This window comes from Gregarina niphandrodes, assembly GCF_000223845.1.
Source record: "Gregarina niphandrodes unplaced genomic scaffold scaffold00005, whole genome shotgun sequence".
NCBI classification, from domain to species: domain Eukaryota; phylum Apicomplexa; class Conoidasida; order Eugregarinorida; family Gregarinidae; genus Gregarina; species Gregarina niphandrodes.
The window spans coordinates 1-24,196 of NW_011645776.1; the positions used below are offsets into that span (position 1 = coordinate 1).

Here is a 24,196-nt window from a genome sequence, read left to right on the forward strand (position 1 = left end):
ACCGTCTCGTCCATATTGTATGAGGTCTCTCTCACTAGACCCGCTACCGCATCTAGCCAGTCCTCAAACCGCTCTTCGTCGGTAATGTCGGCCTTGGGCCAGGCGCTGCTATTGAGCGCTGCTACCCACGCGGCACGTTCGGACTTGTCCATGGCTTCTGACGGCGGGAACCTCGGCATGTACTCGAACCCTATTGTGTCCTGAACCCATCCAGTAGTTGTCGCCACTGAGTCGTCCGGGGTGGGTTGAGGACACGGGGTGCCGCCAAGGGCGTCCCTGCGTGGAGAGAGCTCCACATTACTGGTCGTCGCATCGGAGTGTAGGTTGAGCATCACTTGTAGGTTTGTGTAAAAATTTCCCCCCTCCCTCTTTTATTGTTGACAATCTCTTCTGAGCTCGTTGTGTCTCCGGACGGCTCAGCAGCTATCATGTGTGCGCCAGCTATTGATTGATTCACGGTGTCTCCCGCCGTGAGGATGAAATCTTTTATCGTACATCAACTTACTTTTGTTTTAAGTCAAGGTCTTTGTATTGGACAAGTTTGCTATTAGGTAAAGATGAAATCCTTTACTTTATTTACCGTCTGCTCTTTGGCTACTCCCACCAGCGATTGTGAGGCAGCTATGAAGGCTGGAAGCGGTCCTTGGGTCGACTACTGTGTTGAGCGGTGCAGCCTCTGGGGGTCTGATTATGGATCAGCCTTTTGCGGCCCTGATGTTATGACTGACAGCGATTCCTTGATTAGCTGTGTCGTTAAGATGGAAAACGGTGCCTGTAACGGAGGCAATGTTCCGGGTAACGATACAACCCCTGCTCCTGTCCCTACCGCTCCTGCACCCACGGCTCCTGCAACTACGGCTCCTACTCCTGCTCCGGTCACTACGCCTCGTCCTACGGCTCCTACTCCTGTTCCTACTCCAGCTACTGTTCCTACTCCTGCCCCCACGGTTCCTACTCCTGCTCCTACGGTTCCTACTCCTGCTCCTACGGTTCCTACCACGCCTGCCCCTACCACTGCTCCCGCTCCAACTCCGGCAAAGACCACCACTCCTTCAACTCCGAACACAGGCGGAAGCGCAACTGGAATTGATATGGGCGCGAATGACGCCCCGGAGGAACCGCTCAACGGTTTCACGGGTCCGAATGGCGAGTGCATGTTCTCTTGGTCTCCGACTGCTTCATACAACCAGGGTGCTTATGCTGGTGTGGGAACCAAGGTGTACCAGGCTGCGTACTGGGCTGACCCCGGCCTCATGCCGCCCGCTGAACCCTGGAAGGAAGTTGGCACGTGCACGGGTGAACCTCCCAAGGCGTGGACTTTAGAGGAAATGGTGGCCGCTGCTGATCCCAATGTGCCTACGATTTTCTATGACCCCTGGACTCCAGCATTCCCGACTAAGAGTGAGATGCGGGCGAAAGAGGCCGCCTTGGACAGCGATCCTAGCGCGTCTATCCTGCGTCAAGCCGTGCGTGTCCTCCCCACTGATCAGGTTGAGAAGATTGCGCCTGGCAGTGCAGGAAATCCTGAGAACGTTAAGAGGGTTGAGACATTCATTAGCCAGGACGCCTTCGACCAGATTTTCCCTCTGCGTCACAAGTCCTACAGCTACGAAAACTACCTCAAAGCCGTTGGAGCTTTCCCCGACTACTGCAAGACTTATAACGACGGACGCGACTCGGACACCATTTGCAAGAAGCTCGTGGCTGCCTCTTTCGCACACTACTCACAGGAAACGGGCGCCAATGCTCCCGCGTGGACCATCGCACAGCCAGAACTTCCTGAAGACAACAAGAACCCCGGTGCAGCCAAGTTCTACGACCCTAACACGCCCATCCCTACTTATCTCCAAGGTCTTTACTGGGTTAGAGAGACGGCCTTCCAGACCATGGCAGACCCGGAGTCGGCAACGGAGTCGGCCTACGAGGCGTGCAGCCCTGTGGAGAACCAACCTTGGAGCTTGTTCGCACCTTGCAATGACAGCGTTACCTACTACGGCCGCGGCTCGAAGCAGTTGTCATGGAACTACAATTACGGCTGGTTCTCCCGCACGATGTACGGCGACAGCACGGTCTTGCTGAACGAGCCCGGTCTCGTTGCTGATACTTGGCTGAACTTCGCCTCCGGCATCTGGTTCGCGGTCACTCCGCAGTCCCCTAAGCCACCGATGACATGGGCCCTTGATGGCACTTGGACTGGTAGCTCTGTGGACCAGGCCGCTGGACTGGTACCCGGTTTCGGAGCCACCATCGAGATCATCAATGGCGGTTATGAATGCCGCGGTGCCTCCAGCTCCCAACAAGCCACAAACCGTATCACCAGCTACAAGGCGTTCATGAAACTCTTCGGACTACCCGTCCCTGATGACTCCTCCAACGACTGCGTTGGCTCCTCCGGCTTCCCCGCTAACTCGCCTGCCGCAACTAAACTGTACTGGAACCGTTCTGTGTCCGGCACTGACTGCGAACCCGGCACGATCCAGACACCCTTCTGGATCACCTACGACGGAGACTATGGCCGCTGTGTCGACTTCTACTTCAGATCTCATGTCATCTACCAGGGCAAGGAGATCGTGACCAACGGTGATACCGTCTGGTAGGTTACCATCACCTCATTTGATTGCCTTAATGAAATTTGAGAGAAAGTTTCACTGATCAAGTTAACAAAAGGTAGAAAAGAATAAGCAGTATTTGATGTTTTTTATTGTTAAGAGAAGCCTCTACTCAAAGGGGTTAATAAGGTGTACACTTGAAACCTCGTAACGGTTGTTGGGTAAGGGTTGTTGGGTAAGGACGGAAGTCATCGAAAAGGGAAAAGGTGGCTTAGGCAGCCACCTCGGAGTTATAAGAAATGGTCAAAATGGGAAAGTACATAACTAGCGTTTCCTTTTTTTTTTGGGTTTCTCTTCTTCTTCTTCCTCTTCGGTTTCCGTGCCACTGGTGCTTGCCAAGTAGGGTCGCTTGCGCTTGCGGTTCTTCTTCCTCCTTCGGACGGGTGGGCCGTCGGACGCATCTTCTTCGGACACGTCTTCGTCCTCATCATCCTCGTCGGCTGCACTGGAAACCACTTCGTCCGTTTCGTCCTCAGATGCGTCGTCGGACGAGCCGGAGTACTGTGTACTCGTTTCGCCGGATTCATCGGAATCGGAGGAGGAAGAGTCGTCGTCCCCGCTGACTGAGCGTTCCTTCTTCGCCTTTTTAGAAGTCTTCGCCTCTTCCCTCTCTTTGACCAACCGATCCCGTTCTGCGACCTCGAGCTTAATCAACTCCCGCCGCTTCTCCAGAGACTCCTTACGAGATATATTAGCATTGCCTCGCTTCAACTTCACCGCTTTCCAAAATCCATCGCTTCCCTCATCACAACACTCTGGACACTCCAAAAAATCATGCACTGCCTCCAAACTCTCATTGCTATCCAGCCACTTCAAGGCTGCCTTGATAGACTTCCTCTTGTCTCTGTCCCAGGGCGTCTGAAAATCAACAAACATACAACAACAAACACGGAGGTTTTTGTCCATATTCTGCGCAGATCTATATTCTGCGCAGATGTTGCGCGACTGGTTGCTTACCGCGCTCGTTGCTTACCAAGTCTTTAACCTCCCGAGCTTTAGCTTTCATACATTTCAGTTGGAGTGCTGCAAGTTTATCAAACGGCTTTATATAATGTCGGGGTACATAAACATGTGAATCTTCTCCATCCAAGCAAGCGATGGCGTACCGATCAGGTAAGTCCAGTTCACAGTAGACGCTGTCGGTTCTTTGGCAAGCCGCCTTTTCGTCCGAAGATGCTTTGGTAGGTTGTCTTATGATAATCCCAAGGGCTCGTGCTGTAGACTTATCGAATCGAGTCCATGTTAATTCTCCCTCCTTAGGCTTCCAATTGGGATCAGTTAAAGACTAGAGGAAGTCGATTAGATGATGAAGATGTGTAGTTACTTTTGGTGGCATCAGACGGATTTTTGGCTACATGAAAAACTTGGGATCGGGCCTGATCATTTCAACCCTGATTGACCCATGAAAAAAAGTTACCCTGAAGATGGGTTTCTGCACGCGGAGTGTTGAACTTCCATTAGGGCGTTTCCCCTGAAAAAAGAATGCTTCAAAAAGTCTTCGCGTGACGGCGGTCCTGTATATAGCAAAGGGCTAGTTATCACACTCGCACCCCGACTCCCGGGACTCCACACTCTGACAACAGAGTGTGCACCAGTCAGTGTGCACCAGTCAGTGTGCACCAGTCCGTGTGTGCGTCCAGCTCAGTCACCGAACAAGGTTGGGCGCGTTGATATGGTCCGAGACGACTTTGAGAGACGAGTTGGCGATGGCTTTGGAGGTGAGATACTGTATCTGTGTCTCCAGTTTCTTCATTTCCACTAGTAGAGCATCTCTTTCAGTCTGGACTTGTAATTTCGTTTCTTGTAGGTTCTCGAGTTTTTGTTTTAGGGAACTAACTATACCTTTAGCCTTTTCTCTGTCGGCTTTGGCGATGTGTCTAGCTTCTTGTAGTGCCTTTGAATAGTTGGACGCGAGTCTTTCAAGGTCATTGTTTCTTTTTTCTATGACTTCGGCGGAACCTCGGAGAGTAGCGAGGGTGCTTTCCCAGTCGGCCAGAGTGGTAGTGGTATCCTGATAGGCGCCAGCGAGGGTCGGGTCGCCTTGTACTAGGGCAAGTCGGAGGTCTTCGCCTAGTTTCCACAAGTTTCGGACGCGTTGTAAAACACGCAAGACTTCAGGCCGTCCCTCCACGGCCTTCACGCTGATTTGCGCAGAGGCCGGGTCGAAGACGTTGTAGCCAGCAGAACGGCCACTGGAGGTCTCAAATAGTGCCTCCACCAAACGCTGTTTCAGACACCATACCACTTCATGTGCACCATCAGGCGAGCTGACTAGTGCGCAATTATCAGGCCCCACGTTCGCAATGATGTTGCTATAGACCACTGCAGGTGGCGGCCCCCCTGGTGTCGGCAATGCCACGGACATGGTTGATTCCTGCTTAGCTTCGCTTCCCTTATCCACTTCCGCTACTTCCGCCCGTCGCAAATTAAGATCCGCTGCCTGTTGCTGAAGTAAGGTTTTTTGGTCCGCCAAAGCCTTCCGTAGTTCGTCGATGGTCGACTTCTCATGAGCCAAAATCTTCTCCTGCTCACGGATCTTCACATGTCGAATCCTCGCCTCACTCTCCTGCGCCGAAAATTCCTTCAGCCTCTGCTCCAATTCCGTTTCCTTCTCTGCCACAGCCGCCTGTCTTTGGCTCACACCATCCAGCTGCTGCTGAACCTCCAACTCCTGCCGCCGTAATTCCGGCTCCAGACGTCGCATCTCACTCTCTTTCGTCGCCAGCTCCCTCAACCGCTGGGCCACAATGTCCTGTCTTTCTTCCAACAGGCACCGCTCCTGGGCTAACGCCTCCTGCTGCTTCTGCAGCTCAGACTCGCGCAAGACCAATAAGTTTTCCTTCTGCGATAAGTCGCCCTGCTTTTTACCCACCTCCAATACCAGCTCAGAGTGAGTTGATTTTTCTAACGCTACAGCGTCTTGTCGTCGACGCAGTTCTAATTCTTGACGCCTTACCTCCGTCTCGCGCGCAGTCATCGATCCAAATCTCTTATCCAACTCCGCACTTCTCTCCTCAATCGCCTGCTTCTCCGTCTCCAACAGCCCTGAGGACTGCCGTAAACTCTGCTCCTGTCGCCGCAATTCAGCTTCGCGAGCCGCCATGGTTTCGAACCTCTTATCCAACTCGGCACTCCTCTCTTCCAAGGACTGCTTCTCCGTCTCCAATAAACCTGAAGACTGTTTCAGGTCCTGCTCCAGTCGCCGGAGTTCCGCCTCACGTCGCTTCAACTCACTCTGTTTGGTCATCAGCTCGCTCGACTGTCCGGACAGCCGGATCTCTTGCTCCTCGAGCGAAGTTTTTTCTACCGCCAAACTTGCCTGTTGCTTTTTCAGTTCACCTTCGCGCAACGAAATGAGGTTCTCCCGCTGCGAGAGGTTCCCGAGGCGTTGGCCCAGTTGTTGCTCCTTTTCGGAGTGGAAGGTCTTGTCCAGCTCCGCTTTTTCGAGTTGCCGTTTAAGCTCGTTTTCACGACGGCGGAGTTCAGCCTCTTTGGCTGCGGTTTCTTGGAGTCGTTTCGTAAGGTCAGCGCTCTTGCTCTCGGCATCCGCCTTATCCTCTGCCAGACTCTCATTACGGCGTCGGAGTTCCAGTTCCTGACGACGTAGTTCCTGTTCTTTCTGCACGATTTTGATCTTACGTGTTTCCGAGTCCTGACGTTGTTCTTCGAGCCCAGCCCGTTGTTCTTCGAGCGCTGCACGGTCGCGTGCAGCAGCCTCTTGTTTCTGACGTAACTCTGTCTCCCGTTGACATAATTCCACGTCGCGTTGTCGCAGTTCCGTCTCTTTTTCGCTCAGCCCGCGACCGCGTGTTTCGACAGTGGCGCGTTCCTTGGCCAACACTTCCTGTTGTAGCCGCAGTTCGCGCTCCAGCTGCCGGTATTGGTTCTCTTTCGCAGCGAGGTCTTCGATCCGTTGGGCGAGTGTGTCTTCTGCCACCGCGTCCTCCGTCTCGCTGTTCTCCGCGCCGTCTGCGCACTGTTGTCTTAGAAGTTCGAGATCGCGCTGTCGCATCTCCGCATCGCGGGCTGCCAATTCATCACTACGTCGCGCCAGCTCCGCTGTCGTCTGGGCCAGCTCGGCCGTGCGCTGCGCCAACAACTGTTCCTGACTAACCTTCTCTTTTTCCGCTTTTTCGGTAAGTGCCGCCAATTGCGCGCGCACACGCGTCAACTCTTCTGTATGCGCCTCTGCCGCCCGTTGTAACTCTTCCGCTCGCTGCTCCCCACGTTGTCGCAACGCACGTTCCTCTGCTTGTTTCTCCTCGCCCTGCGCCTTCAACGTCTCCCGCGCCTCTCTCTCGACCTCCAGTTCCGCCCGCACCGCGGCCATCTCGCGTTCGCGCACGTCCGCGGCACGCTGCAGCGCGGCTTCGCGCTCCGCCGCTTCGCCCGCCGCCTGCGCTGCCGCCTCCCGCGCCTTCTCCAGCTCCTCTGTCTGCGCCTCGAACGCCATCCGCAACGTCGCTAGCTCACTTGCGCGCTGACTCGCCGCCTCGCTCAAGTCCTCAGCGCGCCTTGCAACCAACTGCTCCTTCGAGTTCGTCTCCTCCAACTGTCGTTGCAAGGCCTCCAACTGTCGCTGCACCGTCTCCAGCTGTCGCTCTCGCTCTCGCCCCCGCTGTTCCTTCTCCTCCTCATCCTGCCGCCGCAGCACTTCCTCCTCCTGGTGGGTCTGCAGGAGCGCTTCGCGCTCCTGCTGAAGCTTCTCCAGCTGGCTCTCTCTAGCCCGCAGCCGCTGAGCCAGCTGCTCGGTCTTCGTCGCCGCCTCGGCCTCCTGCTGCGCCGCCTGCGTCTCCGCATTCGCGCGTTCGCGCGCCGCGGTCTCCGCCCGCGCCGTCACCTCCACCAGCTGCGTCCGGAGCGTCTTCAGCTCCGCGTCCCGCGCCTCCAGCGCCTTACTCAGCTGCTGCAGCCGCTCCTTCTCGCGCGCACCCTCAGCTGTCGCAGTCGTCAACGCCGCTAGGTTTTCCCGAAGTTCCGCCAACTCCCGTTCACGCCCCTCCAATGCGCGACCCAATTCCGACTCGCGCCTTTTCTGCGCCGCCTCAGTTTCTATGGCCATCCGCCGCGCCGTCTCCAACTCCTGACGCGCGGCCGCCAGCGCCGTCTCCGTCGCCTGTCGCTGCGTCTCCGCGGCCTCCGTCTCCACCTGTCGCTGCGACTCCGCTTCCTGCCTCCGCTTCTCAATCTCGTCGAGCTCCGACCGCAGGGCGTCAGTTTCCTGTCGCTGTTGTTGCAACTGCTCCTGCAGCACCCGCTCGCGTCCAGAAGCCTCGGCGCCCGACAGCTCGGACAGCGCCGCCAACTGCCCACGGAGCGACTCCAACTCTTGGTTACGTGTCGCCAACTCCGTACCCAACTCCGTCTCCCGCGTCTCCAACGTCCGGTCGCGTTCCGCCAGCTCGCGCCCGCGGCTTTCCAGCGCACTCGACAACTCCGCCACGCGCGCCTGCAGCTGCGCTTCTTCCGCCGACCGCTCCATTACCGCTGCACCCGCCAGCTGCGCCTTTTCGAGCTCTTTCTCACGCAGCTCCAACGTCTCACTCAGCTCGCGGTACTTCTCGATCATCTCCGAAAGAGCCATCTGCCACACAAAGCCAATTACACACACCCAATCACACGATTGCACACACCCAATCACACGATTGCGCGCACACATACACACGATTGCACACACCCAATTGCAAGTGTTACCTTGGTTGTTTCTAGCTGAAGTTCTCTCTCCGACATTTGAGAGTGCAGAGTGGGCGAGAGATCACCCGCTTCAGAAAGGACGGGAGAAGGCACCTCCAGGTCAAGATCGCCCGCGACCGAATGCTTGTCTCTTATCGACTTGTCATCGGCCACAGATTTGCCCTCTCCCGATTTCTCTCCCGATTTCTTGGACTTTCCTTTCAAGGCCTTCGGCACCCTCAATCTGAATTTGCTCTTCTTCTTGTGTTTGCCCACGGTGGACGCGACATCGGTCATGGCATCCTCCTCATCGGTCAAATTCTCTTCATCTGGAGTCCTCAGTTCAGAGTCTGCAGAGGGGTGCATCCTCCCCGGACCTGGTGCAAAATCTTACCCATATTCCATCAATATAAGCGGCGAGAATTTTAACCAGAGCAATCCCAGCTTGGACCCTTTTTTCCGACCGAGCTTCCTTCCACCACCCGCCTCCTTCTGATGCCACCCTCCCAAGTCCCCGCCTCCTGAGTCCCCCCCCCGTGAAGTTCCGTCATAAATAACACAGCCCCTCACACAACCACCACAAAGTTTCAAGCCACACGCGCGAAGAAAATACCCCGCTGTCGATTGACAACACACACTCCGCTTTACACTCAACCCATACTAGTTCTCCTGCTTCCCAAGAGCTAAACTCCAAAGTCGGGTTGGTGGCGCAGTAGGTAGCGCGTAGGTCTCATAATCCTGAAGTCGAGAGTTCGATCCTCTCCTAACCCATTTCCTTTTGATGAAGTATTCGGAAAAGCTCATGAAATATGGATTTGTGGAGATCATCAGGTCACTCCCCAGGACAACAGGCCTCTGACTGCGGACTCTCTGGCAGACTATACTCTTATTCGTTGCTGTAACTTGCAAAATATAGTTCTCGACAATGAGCTATTTCTTATGCAGCATGCTTGACAGCAAACACAAATGGCTGCCAAGCACCGCAACATCAGTTCCCAAGCTCAAAAGTGCGGGCGCTTGGACCCACGCTTTGGTTACGGATAGATATTTGATTAGCCAATCCGCATATGCGCCGATTACTCTCCATGTCTGTTTAGTAGCTACCTGGTACCGAAGACATGCTACAACTAATGGTGCTACAACCAAAGGCATTCGCTGGGTTGAAAATCCCGAGCTCGGGGAAGTTGATGGGCGGTTCGTCGGGGACGCGTTCGTATTTGAGGAACGAGGGGAAAGACTGCGGCAGCAGCCCCGTAAATGAGGTTGGTGGGCCGCCAAGGTTGCGGCCGGTCCAGGCCAGGGGAATTCGACGGCATAGCGACGAATTCCACGAGGGTGCGCGAATCAATCGAGAATTTCGCGGACTGTGTTGGGTTCATTAAATTAGGCACTTGGGGGCACATTAGTCCGCTCTTGAGACCAGGAGGGAAATGTCCGGCACGAACTGCGGGAGCAGAGAACCGCCGGGTAGGCACTTCGATTGCGCGGAAGCCGTGCACTAGCGGCGCAGGGAAGCCAGCTGCTTGCAGGCGGTGGGCAAAGCTCTGCATCGACGGTGTGGTGCGGCTGGCCCTGCACAGCGCTCCAGAAATCCATCAACACAGCCTCCACCGAATTCCAAAAAAACGTAACAGGCCCCACCCCGACCCCGTTCCCTCTGGTGCGACTTCTCTGTTTCGTTTTGGTGCATTTTGTCGCTAGAGTTCGTATCCCAAAAGTCAGTTGCGGCATTGATGCGTCTTGATAAAGCCGGTAGTCATGGGTGAAGGAGTGGTCAAGGAAGAGAACCTAACGTCGGCAGTGTGACGTTAATAGAGCGCTGCATCTGCTTGTGACATACTGGCTAGAGGCTAGGGCCGAGGGGTGAGTGATCGAGATTGGGGTCATATCCTGTCGTCCAAAAGAACGCGTAAGAAGCATCTGAAAGCGCTGGGCATGTTGGTGGCCATCATCCGGGTCATGGTGACGGTGGGGGATAGCGTGAGCGCGAGCAAGCAAGCCTTGGGTGGTAAGGCTTTAGTGCAGAGTTTCGGAGAACTGTGACTAATCCGAGGGGCGCGGACTTTCATGCCGTGTTTGCTTGGCGTGGTTCTCTGTGTCAATTCCTCCGCCGGCATCGCACTTCGAACCACTATGTCATAACCATAGGGGATTAGAAAAGCTGCTTTTGAAAACAACCGACGCAGAAGTGAATGGGCCGGCAGCAAGTCCCAGCTACTCTCATCGTCCACACGCCCACAACCCACACGACACGCACCGACCGTATGAAATCTTGCTTCCGTCTCCGCATAAAAGACTTTCTTGATTGTTTCATCCCAGCCGGTCTTATCCCCAAATACCAGTTTATACACCAACTGCCCGTAAACCACCTCCGGTAGAATCGCAACCAAGGGCTTAGCCTTCGCATTTTTGATTCCAAAGTGAAGTTCGTTGCATATTTCGCTGCAGGCCTCGTGGCTCGCTTCACTCTCTTCATTTTGCCAGAATGATTTACAAGCGTTCCTGAGTCTACAAAAGCGTTCCTGCTCCCCAAGCCACGCATCCAGTTTCCCAAATAGCTCGCTCTCTTTCGACAAGTCCATCGCGTCATTTTGTACGTCCGAAATATAGTACATAGCCGGAGCTTGCCCGCATGACAACAACAGACGAACACTCTCTTCTGAACCTCGCATCATGACAAACGGTTCCTCGGTCAAGACAGTCACCAATCCAAGCAGCCCGCTCACCCAACCACGAGTTTCAATACTACTCCGGATGGGGCGCGTCATAGCCCAGAAAAAAATAACCCCCCAAAAAGTTCAGTCCGACTTCAAGTTCAGCCAACACTAAGTTCAGATTCAACCTAGAGATTACGAAAATAAATAAATATTTTGTTCTCTCTGAGGACGACACAATGGTCATGGAAGTGTGTGTGACCACACCATCGTATAGACCATGGCGACGTGTGTGATCAGACTCACACCGAGACTCACGCCGAGACTCACGCCTCGTCCAAAAGCAACCGTAAAAACGCTCTTGCAGCTCTGAGTAATCCGTTCGCCCTGGGTAACCCGTTGGCAATGATCTTGGCTACCGACCTGTTAGCGGCTAGTGGAAAGAGTGGCCGGTACGACTGGCCTCTAACGCCGGGTCTGGAGTAACGTGCTTTCATGCACTGGTTGCATTCCTCTGACTCGCAACAACATTGCATCGTCTCGTACCCCTCTGCTACTGGGTCAAAGTCGTGGATCATGGAGGCAACGCGACGTCGGAACCGCGATTTGTTTGCGAACAAACGCCAGACATTCTTCCATTGCTGCAGGTCCGGTGATGGGGCCAGCGGACGCCCGTTGGGTGCTGTCGGGAGACGTAAGATCGCGTTCAGCGCCGGCGGCATCCTCCGCACGTGCACAGAGTACGCACTAAACCATTCATGACCCTGCACACCAAATATGAGCTTGTGCACAGACTGACCCACAGACTGACCGGTGGCCAAGATGGCAGTCAGCGGCTCGCTGTTTACATTCTGAATCCCGAACTCCTCCGCTATCAAACTTGTTTTGGACAGACCCTCCTTGTACAACATCTTACTGTACAGGCCACCGCTGTTCTTGTACAGACCGTCATTGTTGTCTTCGTCCTCGTTGAGTCCGTGGCACCATCGTCGTTGCAGGTCAAGCCATGTGTCGAGCTGGCGAAACAACTCACCGTCTTTTGGCATATCCATCACACCGTCCTGCACGTCTACGTAGAACGTTTCCTCGGCTTGGCCACAGTCCAGCAACAAACTCACACTCTCATCGGAGCCGAGCATGGTCACAAATGGCTGCTCGCTGCCTATGATGACCACGCTCAGTAAACCGCCTATCGCCTGTCGTGTCGACGGTTGGTTCTCCCGATATGACAGCTCACTGCACATTGGCCGCATCAGCCTGCCCGAATTACATAACCAAAACTGAAGACGTGTGTCATAAATTGGTGGTTGCGGTAGGTGTTTGCACAGTCAAAAAATGAACCATCTATCGGAAAGGAACGGTCGGAAAGAAACGGTCGGACATTGTTTGTTGGCAGTTGATCTGGCCAGAGTAGTTATTATTCAGTTCTGGCAATGTCAAGAATGCGAAGGGCTTTGAGTACGTTCTCTGACAGGTAGTTGGCCGCGACCAACCTCCATCGACTACCAGGGGAGGCGTTTCTAATTTTTTTATAGTTAGTCTGCAGCCAGGATAGTTCGTCTGTATTAATCATGCAGTGTCTGAGAGGTGTTTGAGATTCGAATTGATCGCGTGCTCCAAAACAAAGCAGAAAGACCGTTCTTTCATCGATAAGTTCTAGAAGGGTGGGATCAGCCACCTTATCGGTACCAGGATAGACATATCCTCGAATAATATGGCTTAGAGGCTCCTCCTTTAGGTTCCAGATAACTGACTCCGTCCCGCCTCGAAGCATTTTGGACCATGCAAGTACTTTGGACTCTGATATAAACTGCCGGAGCTCTTCATTCCATAGACTATTAACTCTCATATCCAAAATATTCCCTTCAAATTTTGACATCGTCATCTCCTCCTGCGCTTCCCCCGCACTCACCAATCGAGTCTGACCAAAATCCGTACCACGCATTATTAAGAATGATTCCTCAGTCGGAATAGTCACCATTCCCAACAAAGCACTCCTGCCATCCAACAAACCTTCCATTCTACCCCCCAGCACTGCACGCGTCATCTTCAGCAATCCGTCTTGCGAAAAAAAATTAAAAAATCAACAACTCAGAAACGGGCAAACACGTTCACGTTTGTTTTCCTGCCACTTGTTTAATGCCTGAACTGGGAGCTTGCAACCCGATTTGTTATTGACCGTTAACGAATGGTTGAGATTTTTACGAACTCCCCAACCCCGTTGCAACACCTCATGCACACACAGTACCGTCGGACCTCTCGACAGAATAGTTTCATCCAGCACTCACTACAGTACAGTATCTCGTCTGCCAGCTGGTATTTCCTGACATACATCCACCGACGCTTCCAACAACCTCTCACGAAACCATTCACAGCTGCCTTGCCGCTTCACGGGGGCCATCCATCTCTTACACGCAACCCTGCACCAATCACCCGCCATGGGGATACTGTTCTCTTCACCACACACCGGTCACCTACTATTCCGAGGCACCTGTGACAGCCGTGAGCCTCTCGTCTGCGGTCGCTTAATACTTCAACCAATCGTAGACCAGTGGTGTGTCGTCATCCCAAACTCTTCACAGCCGTGGGCCAGTAGCATGCCCTCCTAGTCCGGCTACTAACCATGGGCCAGTCACATGCCCCCTCTCCTAGTCCAGCTGTCAACCGTGGGCCAGGAGTGCCGTCCTCGCGTACTCTTGTTAACCACATGCCACTCGTCAGTTAGCACTTCATCAACGCGTGCTTCCAGCAACCGTGTCGGTCTTCGGCCGCCACTTCAGCTTAAGTCAGCCATCGGCCAGTCCCGTGTCATCAACGCATACTTACGACAGCCGTGGTTCAGTCTCCTGTCGCCACTTCGTCCTTCAACTAGCCGCGGTCCACTGCGGCGTCATCACAGTGTGCTTACGAGAATCCATCTCCTGCTACCGCTCCGCTCATCTGGCCGCTATCTACCACTCGGGTGTCATCTTCAGTCACCAGTTCCTTCGCTTATCAAAGGCCCATCAGCGGTCACGATTCTCTCTCCTGCGAATCTAGGCCACTCAGATGCCATCAAGACGTGCTCTCATCAACCATGGGTCAGCCGTCTGCCATCGTAAACCCGTATATGTACAAACAGACCGGCGAACTGCCCTCACTTCACTCACACGGCTGCAGCCCCAAACCAATCAGCTGTCACCTCCATGGCGCTGCCTGCCACCCAGCCTCGAGTGTCTTCTTCGTTGCCGTCTGATCAGCTTAACCTAGCTACCTACGCGAAGCCTTCACCTTCAACCGAAACGTACACGTCATTGATCGAATAGCAACCGTCCATCTCCTGACCGAGGTTGCGAGTAAGTGGGCAGGAAGGGTGGAAGCGACAAGGCCCACCCACAGCCATCGACGGCCGACTACGATGCCGCGGGAAGAACAGTATCGTCGGGAAGATCGGCTCGGTCTGAGAACACGACGGGGACTGAAACATTATGTCCTAAATCCGGAATCGAAGAACATTATGGCACGAGGCTCGCATACCGCACGAGGCTCGCATACCGCAGGGGTAGTAGTTAGTGGTCTCCATGGTGTGGTGGAAGTGTTTGGTCATGTAATTTTTCTTAGTGGTTCTTCGCCGTGAGCTTCGCCGTGTTAGTGAGTTGGGCTTCACCCTTTCGTGCGTGGTAACCTTTCGCTACCGGACCTGGTTGCCGGCGGTCGGGTTGGTTGATCTCGACATGAGTGAGGTAAATGAGTGAGGTAAATGAGGTTAAAAATAACCAAAGCTGCACTAAAAGCGGATCCTGGTGGTGCGACTCAAAGACTTTCTAGGGTCCGACCTGGATTCCATTCTTTCCACGTAGTTTCGGGTAGGGGGTAGGGGGCAGGCCGTCGATTTTTTTATGAACACCTCGGATGAAGTGCGGCTTCTATCTGGAAGGGCCTCCCAGCTTTCTAAAGCGCAAGATCTGGCAAGATTCGATGGGAGGGGTATCTATGGGCAAGGGGTCTTCTTGGATGAGGACGATCTTCAAATTGTACCAGGGATAATAAGTACAGTCCGAAAGAGCTCTGCGGAGCGCGATCCCTGTCTCTGCTGGTCACCGAAGGTGGCCTGGACAGCCTCCATGCCCTGGAAAGCTAGTCCACATTGGACGGCGAGGAACCAGCTTTCCAAAATCAGCAAGACCATTGATGAGAAGAGAACCGTTGATGAGAAGAGAGCCGTTGATGAGAATAGCACCGAGCGGGCAGGAAATCCCAGCGGTACCAATGGGGATGAGTACAGCACACATACGAACGGCGAGTTTTGGGTTCCTACATCGACCCGGGGGTCGGCAACCACCCGGGGAACGGCGTCGAACCGGCGACCTGTCGCTGCTGAGAAGACGTCCACGAGTCGAGACTCCTCCGGTCGCTGGGCAGTCAATTCCACTAGCCATTGGACCGCGAGTCCTTCTGGGTCGCGACTGCCACCTTACTCCTCACGAGCTCCTTCTTCCAAATCGTCCTTCTCTGAGACCGACCCAGCTGCGTTGAGGACTGCTGCTCTAGAGGCTGCGGCTCTGGATGTCGCCGCACTTGAGATGCCCGAGGCCACGGGCATTGCTACACCCATGTGCAGCTCGTCTTCTATCGCCAGCACTCCGTTACGTGCAGTACCCCGTGGGGGGCCTGGCCCGAACTCCCATCGGAAGCAACATCGGGTAAACATTCGTTCCGATCTTAACATCGGTATAGAGTATGTTCAGCAACATCCCTACATTGAACAGCATGCTACTGTCATTGAACAGCATGCTACTGTAATTGAACCGCATGCTACTGTCATTGAACACCGGTATGCTGGGGGTGTCGACCAGCATGCTACCAATGCATACAGCAGTAATACCAATGGAAACCATGACGGTGTCTATGCAAACACCGATGGTGCGAATTCAGACAAGACCGAGGAGAGAGGAAGCGTGTCCACGAAGGAAGGGACCCGCGTGGTATCGCGCACTATAACGCGGCTGGACCTGATGACTCCGTCTCCGGATGCTCCGTGTCCGTCTCCAGAATGTTTCCACTCGCCTTCGACACCGGTGCTAACTCCCAGTTCTAGGGCTAGGGTCTCGCACGCGAGGTCACCTTCGCCCACGGCCCGGTCCTGGTCTCCTTCAGCCCGTCCGCGTCCTGGGTCGCCTGCTTTGGGAATCTTATTGGATAACTACCTTACTGAGTATCGCGGCCATTTTGTCGGGGATCATCGGACAGAGTGCCATACCCCAACCGGGAGTGCAACAGTCCGTACGACGGGCCGCACAGCTGCTGGTACGGACTTGGATGGTGCGCTGGGTGCCTACCTGCCGCGGCCGAAAAAGGGTCTGTCTAACATACGGTCGTCTCGAACCCACGCCTTCGATACCGGGCCCCCGGCGGCGAACCTGCAGCACTCTGTGTTTCAGTCGTCTTCGTTCTTGAAGCCGGAAGCGAGCACCCCTTTCAACCCGTTATTGGACCCAATCAATAATCCGTATATCGCTACAAGGAACGGGGACAATTCAACAAGAGGATTCCCCCCAGGTGGACAACTCCCCACACGGGGACCACTGTCTACAAGTGGATCACTCCCCTCAGGGGGACAACTCCCCTCAGGGGGACAGCTCCCCTCAGGGGGACAACTCCCCTCAAATACACAACTCCCCTCAGGGGGACGACACCTATGTACAGGATCGTTTTCTGGTGGTCCTAGTGTGCTTCCCGCAGAACGGATTGCTGCTTGTCGGGATGGTCCTGACTCCCTGGTAGGCTTCCTCTCACGTCCGAACCCCCTCCGTTCCCGGCTGTCACCGGAACAGAGCTCCATCAGTTTCAGTTACTTCACGCCGCCCGCTTCGGTCCCGAAAGTGAGACAAGAAACGTTGGCAGCTTCCAAAATTGAGAAGATCATTTTACCTTCTGACTACCTATCTAATTTGTCAGTGAGCGGGTCCTCCTCGGCGGAACAGATTTTGCCTCGCCCGAACGAAACGAAGATGGACTGGTTCGGGGATGCGGGCACTACGGGTTACGGGTCAACGAGCTACGGTTGTCTGGAGGATCATGTCAACCCTGCTCTCGAACAGAGGGATAGGGGACGGGCCGTGCAAAGGAGTTCCGGTCGTCACAGCTCTGGTCGTCACAGTTCTGGTCGTCACAGTTCTGGCCGTCATGGCTCCGGACGTCACAGCTCCGGACGTCACAGCTCTGGTGAGGGGTGCACTGGAAAGGGTGGGGGCGTATCCCAGGACGACGTGACTGCGGCGGACCTGGTGTGGCAGATGGGACCGGAGAAGAGTTGCCGGATGCAGAAGGCGTACGAGGCGATCGACATTACCACGGACCCAGTGGCATCGGCCTTATTGAACAAGATTATGCAAAAGGACCCGACGTTGGGGTCCTCTCAGTTGGAGAGTTTTCGCGCTGAGGAGGGGGACTTGACGATCGACCGGAGCCGGGCGGTGCAGCCGCTGCCGAGTCGCCGTCGAGTCCGCACGGTGGCACCGAATCAGAAGGTCGCCGGTTCGAATCCCATGACGTCTGCAGACGACCCCGATTTCCCCCCGGTGGAGGCCAACGACAAACGAGTGCGTGCTATAATGACGCGCTTCCTACGGCGGGTCGACGTGTCCGCAGTCGTCCGGGCCCCACGAGGCATCCGGCTGCTCCATGGATTTGTCATTAGTCTTCTCCTGGCCGACGGCTCGGACCCAACCGCCTCTCCTTCGGCACGTAGTCCCTCTTTCTCGGGGCGCAGTCCCTCGCCTTCAGTCAGCAGCCTCTCGCCTTCGCGAACGCGCAGTCCTTCGCGAACGCGCAGTCCTTCGCGAACGCGCAGTCCCTCTCGAACTGCCAGTCCCTCCGTTGGGAGTCCCTCCATGGGGAGTCCCTCCATGGGGAGTCCCCCCGTGGGGAGTCCCCCCGTGGGGAGTCCCCCCGTGGGGAGTCCCCCCGTGGGGAGTCCGTCTGTGGGGAGTCTCTCAGTGGGGAGTCCGTCAGTGGGAAGTCCGTCAATGGGGAGTCCGTCTGTGGGGAGTCCGTCTGTGGGGAGTCCGTCTATGGGGGCTCTGTCACTGAGGAGTCCGTCCAGGCTAGGGAACCTGAACTCTAGTCAGAAGCTACCGGACGTGCTGGGTGTGCTCCTGTCTTTCGGGCCCAAGTCTAAACTGTACAAGTTGAGGGATCTGCGATCGGTTGATTACTCCAAGAACGCCATTAAGAACGCCCGTAAACAAATAATGGACGTAGTACCCGAGAAGGAGTGGCCCACCGAGGGCATTCCCCCAGGAGGTAATAATGTGGTCGTGTGCTATTTCAATGGACACTCCATACCGGTAATTCTTTTGTTCGAGAACTCGAGCGATCGGTTGGACTTCGTTGAACTTCTTACCGCAGCCACCAAAGAGCAGGGGTACGAAACCAACTTTATTTGGAGAGTAGCCAAATAGCTTTCAAGGCCGAAGAGCTCGGGCTTGAAGGCCTGCCTGTCGGGCGGGCTCTTAGAGAGGAGGTTGTTTCGAAGGCCGTGTTTCGAAGGCCATGGAACGAAGGGCGTGGAACGTTTGACGAAATGTTTTGTGGAGGACGCGAAGATGCTTCGACCTACCGGGTTCCACACAACAGGGGGTGGGTCAGCAGACAAGATCTGTTACAGCAGACAAGATCTGTTAAGAGGATTTTGCCTTGGCACATTTTCGTGAATGAGCGCAACTGTGGGCCCGAGTACGGCCAAAATTAATGACCTCATGAGCCAGGTCCAGAAGTTGGAATTGGACCTGAGCGAGGCTAAGAGACATGAGCAAGCACGTTCCAGGGAGGCATGGTTGAAGATCAAGATGCGGACGCGAGACGCTGATGAGAAGTGGCTCGACTACAAACGGCAATGGGACCTTGGCAAACGCGATGCGGACGCGATTTACAACAAATATAAGGAAGAAAAGCTCCAACGCAAACGTATTGATGCAGACCTCAAGCTGGTGAAAATCAAGAAGAACAACGCCATCAAAACACAACGTAATCTCCAGCAACAACAAGAGCTCCAGAAACAACAACAGCAATAACAGGGCTGGGTGGCCTTCACGCTCGGACGAGATCCGCAACCTCAGTCATGGATCGATCAAGTCGTCGACAACCGATCATGGACAATCAACCTAGGATGATTGCTAGGATCATGGTGCCACCACAGGATCATGGTGCCACCACAGGATCATGGTGCCACCACAGGACAGACGCTAATTGTACGGACGCTAATTGTACGGACGAGCCACGTCGACAACCAACGAAAAACTTCGCTCAGCTGTTGTGCAGTTGCAACGCGAGAATGTTGTCCAAGGAGTCAAAAAATCGTCTGAAGAAAACTTTTTACAACACCCGACTTGCTTCGAGAACGACTTGCTTCGAGAACGACTTGCTTCGAGCAGTCTGGGTAGGGGGGGGGGGGGGAAGTGTGTGTGCTGTGAGTGTGTGTTGTTACTTTAGGAAAGTCGGATCGTCCCAGTCGGGGTATATGATCCGTCCTCCAACGTCTTCTATAGTCCACAAGTAGTTCATGTTGTCCTGATCCACGCGTCTAAAGGAACAGAGGGTATGGGGGCGAGACACCCGTGTTGTTAGGGTGTGTGTGTGCACACTTATAGGGCGGCGGTGTGGGGTGTGGTGCGTACGCTCTGAGGCTGGTGAAGTTCCGGAGTCTGTTGGCAGTTTTTTGAAGTGTTTCTTCTGCGGTGGTTGAGCGGGAGTTTCGCACGACGGTTTTGGACCGGGGTCGTTTAGCGGAGGAGGACCCTATGGAGTCGTCAACGCTGGTGTGTCTGTGGAGTACGTCTTCATTGAGTTGCAGCAATTTTTGGTGGCGTCCGCTGCCGAGGGATGTTTCAGTGTCGTGTGGGATGGCTGTGGGGGTGGCGAGGTCCATGACGCAAGACATTTCACTGGCACGTTTATGGACCAGGTGGCTGGCGTAGCATGCGTACCAGGCCTGGGAGAGGGCGAGTTTGACAAGCTTTTCGAGAGGTGATGGTTGATTAGGTGATAATCGGACCATGAGCAGCGCAATTTGGTGTAAAGTCATCCCAAGTTTGGCTGCCCGCTTGAGTAAGCGTGTAGACACCTGCATGGTCCTAAGGCACTCCGGTCGGATATCCAGCTTACCGGCTACCCATTCGGCATCTTTATCCGGGCGCAATCGTTCAATATACTCCAACTCATCCGGAGAGAAACCAATATGTGATTGAGGCCAATTTATCCATGCCAAATCGAGATCAGTGATATCGAAACAATCCGGCAATGTAAGACCGTGGTCAATAGGGATCAGTCTATACTTGGTCTGCTTTCCTTCAGGTGTTAACAAATGTGTTCTCTGATACTGTGCATGCTGTTGTAGAAATGCAGTTACAAATGAGTCAGCCAATTTTCCATCCAACAATAACTGGTCCTGTCTCACCACCAGAATATTGCCGTCATTCCGATCCATGTTACATAATCGAATATCTAAAATTGCTATTTTGTGAACATCCGCTACTGAAAACACACTCGGATCATAATCACCACACGTTTCTCGCGCATTCACAAATTGCTGCAAACTACCCGACTTCCATTGAACCAACTCAATACCCGGCTCACTATTCTCCACTCTCTTCTTTCGTCGAAATAAACCATTCAACGCCAAATCATCGCCACGCGTCTTCCGAGGGTTGTTAGGGTCATAACAAAAATGGGGATGAATTGCCTCTGCCATTATCGTCACCGGAACATCTAACGGAAATAGGAAAGGTGGTCAGGGCGGGAGGGAAGGGCGGTGGTCAGGGCGGGAGGGAAGGGCGGTGGTCAGGGCGGGAGGGAAGGGCGGTGGTCAGGGAAGGTGGTCAGGGCGGTGGTCAGGGAAGGTGGTCAGGGAAGGTGGTCAGGGCGATGGTCAGGGCGGTACTGGATAGTGAGCCGTAGTATGCATCCAATAGATAAGCGGCAACTTCTCTAGCGGAGCCTTCCCCCGAAACGACTCCTTCTCTGAATCCTTTTTGACCCATTTTTCCAATGTATCCTCGTGGATTGAACGGCGTGAACGCTTCTTCGTTAGTGGGTTTGAAGACCCCAATTGGCTTGTTGATTTGGTTACAGAGTATGTATGTACTGCCGGTTCCTTCGTCTGTAAGTTTAGGGTTCACTTGTGCTTGGAGGCAAGCATTGATTTGTTGTAGCCAGTTGATATGGCGTGATGGAAGTTTCATCCCACCCAGTTGTCGGATGCCTCTGATGACGAGATGTTTGCCGAGCTTTTCTTTGACCTTCCATTGGAACACAGGCTTTTCTAGATTAGCGAATGTTATCAATAATCGGCGATTCTTTAATTCGACACCGTTATGGTAGAATTGAAGGTCAGATATCTTTAAAAGAGCTAAGTTCTTTAATCGCTTCAGGAGCATCCGCTTCAGAAGCTCTACGTCATGGAACGGAAATACACGCATCATCATTTCCTTCTCCGCACCCGCCAAATTGTCGTCTATCAGCTCTAGGGTAATCGTGAAGGCCAATTCTTGGTCCAGGTCAGCCTCTATATGGACCTCAGAAAAGGCCTGGTAATGGGCCATTGATTAATGAAATTCTCACTTTTATACTCCATCCTTTTATACAACCCAAACACCCCAACCAGCGTCGACGCATTTAAACTCACCAATAGTAAGTACCCCAACATTCAACCTTGACTCCTACAACACAGTCCCCCATTACGTGTTTCAGAGGCCATAAGAGCATACGTTCAAATACTCGAGGAAGATGCTCGGCATACAGATTTACTAAGGGAAGTGTTAGCAGGACCTTTATGCAGTCTCATGTCACATCCAGTTCAATCAATAATTCCTTTATGTGACAAAACCCAACAATTGGAGGGACCCAATGAATATGAATTCACGACCAAAACCCGAAAAGGTAAGTCGATCTCTCTATGATACGACAACGCAATTTTATGGTTAGAATTAAGCAAGCAAAAGAACGCTCTACAGGTAGCTGCGATGATGAACAAATACGTGAATAAAATTGATATTCATACCGTCCAATGTAATTCATTTCGCGTACTATTGTATATAAGGGTCTGCTGGTAGACCTGGTCAATGATGTCAAGCACTGGATTCAAAGCAGCGAAGAGTTCGCATCAGGTCTCGTTCAACATAATGGACCTCTTCTTTGCCGGCTTTTCAGACGTGGCTTTGACAGTAAGAAAAGCTTTCGATATGATTTGTGCTTCAGGCGGTAGTGGAAGATGTACGGATGTGGTTGAAGGCATAAATGTTGCACCCTCCCCTTTCAGTGATGTCGTTTTCTTCAAAACGATGCGATCTGCTAGCAAAACGAGACTCTACAAAAAGTTCAAGAGACAAGATGGGTCATTCATCACCTTCACCCTTCCAGAAGCGAACATGGCCAAGGGACACTGGACCTGGGTCAGAAATCCTGCAGATGGATCTTTAACCACCCTGGGTGCGCTTTCTCCAGAAATGATGGAATTGCCCGAACTAGTAAACGAACAAGTAGATGAGTCGGCAGAGGTGCCGGAGCTAGAATTTGTAGACGAATGAGACTTCACACTAATTGCTGACCGTAATTTCAAGTCTGAGAAGAATGCGAGATTATCTATCTCTAGCACACACGTGTGCGCGCTCTCATGACCACTATTAACAAGGCTGTAACGCGGAATCGATTCAGCCAGAAGCAATTGGATGCTGTCCAGTAAGGTTTATCCGGTCATCAGCCAGGTTATCAATGTGCAGCCGACAGTTCAAGATTCTGGCCGACCCGAAGAGCGCTTTACTAGACAAGTACAACACCAAATTCTTATTTCGGAGCATGGGCCAAGTACCATCGGAGAAGGATTTAAACTCGTGGGTGGACGAGTTTTTTATGGCGGTTACCGGGAAGGCAATTGAGGGTTTGACGTTCGATCAATTTATTGATTTCTATTGCCGCTATTGTCAGGGCTTGCCGTCTCTGGGTTCTGTGATCACCTTATTTGGTTCATTTGATCCAAAGCGGACTGGGTTTCTGAGTAAGGTGGTCTTGAAGCGGGTGTTGCAGATGGGGGAGACGCCTCTTAGCGATGATGAACTGGCCCAATTCTTCAAGATCTGCGACATCGCTATCCCCTCTAACAATGATGAGCATCCAGACGCAGTAGATTATGTACTGCTTGCGAAATCGTAAGTCATCGTTCATTGAAAAATGTTTGCCGTAGAATTCTGGATCCCCAAACCTTCTTCGAGAACCCGGCAAAATAGAGTACAACGCTTACGTTGATAATGTGCCCGCATTCAGGATAGGGGGACACAATCGCGGACCCGCACTGTGCCGCTGCGTTTAATCTGACTTCCGACGCGCAAATTTGGTCGGTCACAAACTTGTGTTTGCGACTTCTCGAAGCGCGACGGGCTTGCCTTCCGGAATGCCGTACGCCATTGAGCCGGCGCCAGACTTGTTTCTCTGAGAGGGAAGGACTGGCGACCGAAAACGTATCCGGGCCCCAAGAACATTTGTTGAACGAAGGTTGCAACCAGGCCTATCACGGATCCGGCACCCCTACCGATTACTGTGCATGGATCAATCTAAAACGCGTGGTTGGCTTCTAGATAGCAACAACGTTAAAGCGTTTCCGTTAGTGCAAAATACCAAAACCGACGCCGCTGGAAAGTCACGCGTCATGGGAGCTGTGGTTAGTTACGTCAAGGCCTGCGGTCCATGTCCGGAGCGTGTAAAGGAGGTCACGAAATTTGCCGACATGCGGGACGGACCTTCCGAACGGAGGTATTCGGTTTGGGCTATATATATAAAAACGGCCAAGATGTGAGGGTGCTTCGGACTACGCCGACTTTGATTGGTTGTCGTCTTGCTTAACGCTGTCTTGTGGCACGCTGTCTTGTGGCACGCTGTCCTGCTTCACGGTGTCTTGTGGCACGCTGTCCTGCTTCACGGTGTCTTGTGGCACGGTGTCTTGTGGCACGGTGTCTTGTGGCACGCTGTCCTGCTCCACGGTGTCTTGTGGCACGCTGTCTTGTGGCACGCTGTCCTGTGGCACGGCGTCCTGCTTCACGGTGTCTTGTGGCACGGTGTCCTGCTTCACGGTGTCTTGTGGCACGCTGTCCTGCTTCACGGTGTCTTGTGGCACGCTGTCTTGTGGCACGCTGTCCTGTGGCACGCTGTCCTGCTTCACGGTGTCTTGTGGCACGCTGTCCTGCTTCACGGTGTCTTGTGGCACGCTGTCCTGCTTCACGGTGTCTTGTG

At 53.6% G+C, this 24,196-nt stretch overlaps 11 protein-coding genes and 1 non-coding gene across 12 annotated transcripts; 6 read left to right on the forward strand and 6 right to left on the reverse strand.

The window, feature by feature from the left end:
- Positions 1 to 623: 623 nt before the first annotated feature.
- GNI_036090 (chitinase) lies at positions 624 to 2,597 on the forward strand (the record flags this gene model as incomplete). The annotated part of the gene is made up of 1 exon (XM_011130990.1): positions 624 to 2,597. The coding sequence occupies one exon, from the start codon at positions 624 to 626 to the stop codon at positions 2,595 to 2,597; it is 1,974 nt and encodes a 657-aa protein (XP_011129292.1).
- A 276-nt stretch (positions 2,598 to 2,873) lies between these two features.
- GNI_036100 (hypothetical protein) lies at positions 2,874 to 3,945 on the reverse strand (the record flags this gene model as incomplete). Its single annotated transcript, XM_011130991.1, has 3 exons — positions 2,874 to 3,467; positions 3,583 to 3,894; positions 3,934 to 3,945. 3 exons carry the CDS (start codon positions 3,943 to 3,945, stop codon positions 2,874 to 2,876), a joined length of 918 nt encoding a protein of 305 aa, XP_011129293.1.
- A 309-nt stretch (positions 3,946 to 4,254) lies between these two features.
- Positions 4,255 to 8,579, reverse strand: GNI_036110 (hypothetical protein; the record flags this gene model as incomplete). The annotated part of the gene is made up of 2 exons (XM_011130992.1): positions 4,255 to 8,193; positions 8,304 to 8,579. 2 exons carry the CDS (start codon positions 8,577 to 8,579, stop codon positions 4,255 to 4,257), a joined length of 4,215 nt encoding a protein of 1,404 aa, XP_011129294.1.
- Positions 8,580 to 8,980: 401 nt separating this feature from the next.
- On the forward strand, positions 8,981 to 9,053 carry GNI_036120. The gene has a single exon. It is a non-coding gene; the product is annotated as a tRNA-Met (tRNA).
- Positions 9,054 to 10,165: 1,112 nt separating this feature from the next.
- On the reverse strand, positions 10,166 to 11,050 carry GNI_036130 (hypothetical protein; the record flags this gene model as incomplete). The annotated part of the gene is made up of 1 exon (XM_011130993.1): positions 10,166 to 11,050. One exon carries the CDS (start codon positions 11,048 to 11,050, stop codon positions 10,166 to 10,168), a length of 885 nt encoding a protein of 294 aa, XP_011129295.1.
- A 212-nt stretch (positions 11,051 to 11,262) lies between these two features.
- On the reverse strand, positions 11,263 to 12,189 carry GNI_036140 (hypothetical protein; the record flags this gene model as incomplete). The annotated part of the gene is made up of 1 exon (XM_011130994.1): positions 11,263 to 12,189. One exon carries the CDS (start codon positions 12,187 to 12,189, stop codon positions 11,263 to 11,265), a length of 927 nt encoding a protein of 308 aa, XP_011129296.1.
- A 164-nt stretch (positions 12,190 to 12,353) lies between these two features.
- GNI_036150 (hypothetical protein) lies at positions 12,354 to 12,956 on the reverse strand (the record flags this gene model as incomplete). Its single annotated transcript, XM_011130995.1, has 1 exon — positions 12,354 to 12,956. The coding sequence occupies one exon, from the start codon at positions 12,954 to 12,956 to the stop codon at positions 12,354 to 12,356; it is 603 nt and encodes a 200-aa protein (XP_011129297.1).
- Positions 12,957 to 14,814: 1,858 nt separating this feature from the next.
- On the forward strand, positions 14,815 to 18,378 carry GNI_036160 (hypothetical protein; the record flags this gene model as incomplete). Its single annotated transcript, XM_011130996.1, has 2 exons — positions 14,815 to 15,953; positions 17,136 to 18,378. 2 exons carry the CDS (start codon positions 14,815 to 14,817, stop codon positions 18,376 to 18,378), a joined length of 2,382 nt encoding a protein of 793 aa, XP_011129298.1.
- A 252-nt stretch (positions 18,379 to 18,630) lies between these two features.
- On the forward strand, positions 18,631 to 18,990 carry GNI_036170 (hypothetical protein; the record flags this gene model as incomplete). The annotated part of the gene is made up of 1 exon (XM_011130997.1): positions 18,631 to 18,990. The coding sequence occupies one exon, from the start codon at positions 18,631 to 18,633 to the stop codon at positions 18,988 to 18,990; it is 360 nt and encodes a 119-aa protein (XP_011129299.1).
- A 409-nt stretch (positions 18,991 to 19,399) lies between these two features.
- On the reverse strand, positions 19,400 to 21,516 carry GNI_036180 (phosphatidylinositol 3- and 4-kinase family protein; the record flags this gene model as incomplete). The annotated part of the gene is made up of 3 exons (XM_011130998.1): positions 19,400 to 19,499; positions 19,594 to 20,683; positions 20,856 to 21,516. 3 exons carry the CDS (start codon positions 21,514 to 21,516, stop codon positions 19,400 to 19,402), a joined length of 1,851 nt encoding a protein of 616 aa, XP_011129300.1.
- A 6-nt stretch (positions 21,517 to 21,522) lies between these two features.
- Positions 21,523 to 22,500, forward strand: GNI_036190 (hypothetical protein; the record flags this gene model as incomplete). The annotated part of the gene is made up of 4 exons (XM_011130999.1): positions 21,523 to 21,604; positions 21,665 to 21,853; positions 21,899 to 21,982; positions 22,172 to 22,500. 4 exons carry the CDS (start codon positions 21,523 to 21,525, stop codon positions 22,498 to 22,500), a joined length of 684 nt encoding a protein of 227 aa, XP_011129301.1.
- Positions 22,501 to 22,684: 184 nt separating this feature from the next.
- Positions 22,685 to 23,196, forward strand: GNI_036200 (hypothetical protein; the record flags this gene model as incomplete). Its single annotated transcript, XM_011131000.1, has 2 exons — positions 22,685 to 23,118; positions 23,154 to 23,196. The coding sequence occupies 2 exons, from the start codon at positions 22,685 to 22,687 to the stop codon at positions 23,194 to 23,196; spliced, it is 477 nt and encodes a 158-aa protein (XP_011129302.1).
- Between the last annotated feature and the right edge of the window lie 1,000 nt (positions 23,197 to 24,196).